The sequence below is a fragment of the Egretta garzetta genome, unplaced genomic scaffold (assembly GCF_000687185.1).
Source record: "Egretta garzetta isolate BGI_Z169 unplaced genomic scaffold, ASM68718v1 scaffold134, whole genome shotgun sequence".
NCBI classification, from domain to species: Eukaryota; Metazoa; Chordata; class Aves; order Pelecaniformes; family Ardeidae; genus Egretta; species Egretta garzetta.
The window spans coordinates 573,297-577,201 of NW_009259422.1; the positions used below are offsets into that span (position 1 = coordinate 573,297).

At 60.0% G+C, this 3,905-nt stretch overlaps 1 protein-coding gene across 1 annotated transcript in view; it reads left to right on the top strand.

The window, feature by feature from the left end:
* LOC104124582 overlaps positions 1-3,883 on the top strand; it is a 14,543-nt gene extending 10,660 nt beyond the window's left edge. Inside the window, exons 3-14 of the mRNA XM_035892486.1 lie at positions 6-162; positions 340-410; positions 599-685; positions 765-887; positions 1,002-1,055; positions 1,159-1,225; positions 1,530-1,600; positions 2,079-2,168; positions 2,466-2,576; positions 2,693-2,779; positions 3,057-3,122; positions 3,523-3,883. Coding sequence (XP_035748379.1) covers positions 6-162; positions 340-410; positions 599-685; positions 765-887; positions 1,002-1,055; positions 1,159-1,225; positions 1,530-1,600; positions 2,079-2,168; positions 2,466-2,576; positions 2,693-2,779; positions 3,057-3,122; positions 3,523-3,657 — 1,119 coding nt within the window. The 3' untranslated portion in view covers positions 3,658-3,883. The remainder of the gene's footprint in view (positions 1-5; positions 163-339; positions 411-598; positions 686-764; positions 888-1,001; positions 1,056-1,158; positions 1,226-1,529; positions 1,601-2,078; positions 2,169-2,465; positions 2,577-2,692; positions 2,780-3,056; positions 3,123-3,522) is intronic.
* Positions 3,884-3,905: the final 22 nt, after the last annotated feature.

Here is a 3,905-nt window from a genome sequence, read left to right on the forward strand (position 1 = left end):
GGGCGCTTGGCGGGTGGGAGCTCCTGCTCCCGCTGGGGATCCTAACGCCGCTCCTCAACTGTCGCGTGCAGGACATGAACAGGGAGGTGGTGAAGACCGACTGCGCCACGGCTCGAATTCCAGAGCTGGACTTTGAGATCCCTGCTTTCACCCAGAAGGGAGGTGGGTACGTGCCCTGCACCCCTCGGCAGTTAAGGTTAAGGACCCAGTCTCCCGTCTGTTGGGTCAAATAAGCTTGAGAGGGCCAGCACGGAGGCTGCTGGGGGTCGGTGTGAGCTGGCAGGGTGGGTAGCACCGCTGTGGGGTACTTAATTGCTTCTGTTTTCTCCCCTTCTCAAGTTCTTACCACCATCGAAGGGATAATAGACAGAGCTGTTGCGGGCCTGGAGCAGGACCAGCCCGTCCGCAGGGTAAGGTGCTGTGAAAGGGGAGGCTCCTCAGGGCGCCTGCTTGGCAAGTGCCTGTTTTGTTCAGCCTCTGCCTATTGGCATTGCCCATGGCTGGCAAGAGGAGCGTTACGGGCTCCCCAGTTTGTGCTGTTGTCAGCGTTGTGCCTGGGCTTCCCGGGCATCAGTCTCAAACGTGTCCTCTTTTGCAGGCGACGGACGAAGAGGTGGCGAGGAAAATAGATGAGTTCATCGGTAAACTAAAGCAGCTGAAAGAAGTACATTCCTCCTTCACATTTGTGAGTACATATGAAAGCGCAGCCCCTTTCTGGGCGGGGGAAGCACGGGACAGCTTCCTAAGGCTTCATCCTCCCGTAGATCATAGATGATCCTTCGGGGAACAGCTTTGTGGAGAACCCTCACGCACCGCAGAAGGACGACGCCCTTGTGGTCACTCGCTACAGGAGGACTCCCCAGCAGGCTGCCATGTTGGGACTGGAGGTAACGGGGAGCTGCTGCCGCCGAGCCTGGGGGAGCAGGGCTGGTCAGTCCCCTCGCTCTCTGGGAGACCCTGAATTGAGACGTTCATGCTGCTTCTGGTCTCCCCTTTTGCAGGGAGAGGAGCTGGATGAGAAGCCAGCCGACTCGGTGGAGGACCTGCGGAACGAGGTGGGTGACCCTCCAGTGCGATGGCGGCCAGGCCAGGCACCCAGGACGGGCGCTCTGGGCTGGCCAGGACTTTCTGATTCTCCTTTCCGTTCCTGTGACCCAGGTCCTGCAGTTCAACACCAACTGCCCAGAGTGCAACGCTCCAGCGAACACAAACATGAAGTTAGTGCGTATCCTTTGCGTGGGGGCATGGGTGCGGATCGGTGCCCTCTGCAGGGGTCTGCATGGAGGCTGGCGGGGGGGGGGAGAGTCGCTCTGTGTGCTGCTGACCCAGCTCCCTTCCCGCTGCACCCACGGAGCACAAAGGAATTATTTCTGGTAGGCCCCCTCAGGGTGCAAATCTCTCTCGGTGCTGCTCACAGCTTGCTGGCGAGCTCCTGCAATACCTCGGGAAGGACCGAGGCTGTGAAGAGGGCACGGGCTGCTGCTTTGAGGCTTTCCTTTCGCTGAGTTTTCCTTGACGGTCTGCTCCAGAGATCCCACACTTCAAGGAAGTCATTATCATGGCCACAAACTGCGACTCCTGTGGGCACAGGACAAATGAGGTGAGCTGGAAAACTACTGACCCTTTTTTGGGGGCGGTGGGGAGGGGGAGCGGTGTTCTCTGCTTCTGTGGGTAGGTGTTTAATTTCTCTGAGTCCTCAGCCTCCACTTTGCTGCGGCTATTTTGGGAAGCCAGGCTGGGAGGGAGGCTGGGTTTGTGGGCAGTGTCGTGAGGTGCGTTGCGCTGGGTGTAGCAGAGCTGCCTTGCTTGCTTCGGGCGGGGGGCCAGACCATATGCGAGCTGTGCGGAGGCTGGCATGTGCAGCGAGGTCAGCCTGGGTCTGGCTGCCCTTCCTAAACGAGCGAAGGGGGAGAATTTGGTCCTGAAGAGTCAGCCATCTCCACACCTGCTCACCTCCCCTGGGTTAAGGCACCATCCCTGGGTTTGGAGCAGCCTCTGAGCTGCTGGGGTAAACCCTCTTAAAGCATCGTGGCCTGATTTAAGTAGAGTCCGTGAAGCTGACCACCGGGTGTTCCTAGGTGAAGTCCGGAGGAGCAATCGAACCGCAAGGCACCAGGATTACCCTTCGGATTACAGACCCTTCCGACATGACGAGGGATATCCTAAAGGTACGATGCCTGGGATACCTGCCCTGTCCTCCGGCTCGGGGTAAACCCTCTTAAAGCATCGTGACCTGATTTAAGTAGAGTCCGTGAAGCTGACCACCGGGTGTTCCTAGGTGAAGTCCGGAGGAGCAATCGAACCGCAAGGCACCAGGATTACCCTTCGGATTACAGACCCTTCCGACATGACGAGGGATATCCTAAAGGTACGATGCCTGGGATACCTGCCCTGTCCTCCGGCGGTGGGTGCGCGGCGCCCAGCCATCCACCCCCGGGGACTCACGGGGGTGCTTGCCCTTGCAGTCGGAGACCTGCAGCGTGGAGATCCCAGAGCTGGAGTTCGAGCTGGGGATGGGAGCGCTGGGGGGGAAATTCACCACGCTGGAAGGGCTGCTGAAGGACATCAGAGACCTGGTGAGCGGAGCCGCGCTGCTGCCTGGCGGAGCTCAGACCGCTCCGCGTTAGTATTTGGCCTGGCTGTGGGGCTGGGTGTCTCGCAGCTGCCTGAGCGAGCGGGTCTGCTCCTCCAGGTTGAGAGAAACCCCTTCACTCTGGGGGACAGCTCTACGCCCGGCAAAACGGAAAAGCTGCAAGAGTTCCTTGGGAAGCTGCATGAGGTGAGCGCGCTCTTCGTTTTCCATGCTCTGCAACGTGGTTTTCGCCGCTGTCGCTGCAGCTCTGAAATACGTTTAACCAAACCCCTCGGCCAGTGTCGTCTTACCCTTTCTAGCTGTTCCGTGCTTGCCCTGCCACGTCCTTGCTTGTTTTATCGAGCTATTACTGTTTTTTTAACGGAGGAGAATGTTAGAACTGGTGTGCTGTGAATGTCTTGGTGCCAGAAGTGCTGAAGGGTCAGAAAGAGCCTTCGTGCCTGGACGTGCTCTCTTTCTGCAGATCACAGAGGGAAGGGCGAAGGCTCACTTGATCATGGATGACCCTGCAGGCAACAGCTATCTTCAGGTACGGTGCTGGGCACTGGAAGGACGAACTCCTTGAAGCCTCTTGAGCAGTTTGAGTGGCTTTTCTCCTTATCTCCCTGATATGTGGTGGTGGGCCGGGTTCCCTTCTGGGCTCTGGTAAGGAGTGGGTTGCTGCGGGCTCGCTCCGGGGCAAGGAAACTGCCGGTGGCTTTGTGGGAAGGAAGAGGGGAGCGGTGTCTGCTCCCGGGGTTAGGGGCAGGGAATGGGGTGGTCTGGGCTGGCCCGCGTCGTGCTCTCTGTGGGGTGATGGACAAGTCTCTCCCTGGGGGTGGGGGATCTTGTCCAAAGCCCATTGCCATTGTTGGGGTGTTCCTGAGGGGTGCTGGCGCCCGAGACTTTGAGAAGAGGGGTGTGAAGGAGCCCTCCCTCTCGCCCCGCAGAACGTGTACGCCCCGGAGGAGGACCCGGAGCTGAGGGTGGAGTGCTACGAGCGCACCTTTGAGCAGAACGAAGACCTGGGCCTGAACGACATGAAGACGGAGGGCTACGAGTCAGAGGGAGCCTGGGGCCGGTAGCCACCCGACCCCGAAGGCTCAGGGGACCAGGACTTGCCTCGGGGCCGGGGCCCCTCTCCCTGGGGTGGCCCCTCCAGCCCGAAGGCAGCGGGGATGGGCAGCGGGGCCTCCGCCGGAGGCGTGCAGCTGATGTGTCGGAGCGGGGGCCCAAGTCTGGGTGCCCTCGGGACTGCGACCCCCCCCAAATAAAAGGTGTTGAACGGAGACGTGGTGTCTGAGCCGGTGCTGAGCCTGCCGGGCCGCCTGGG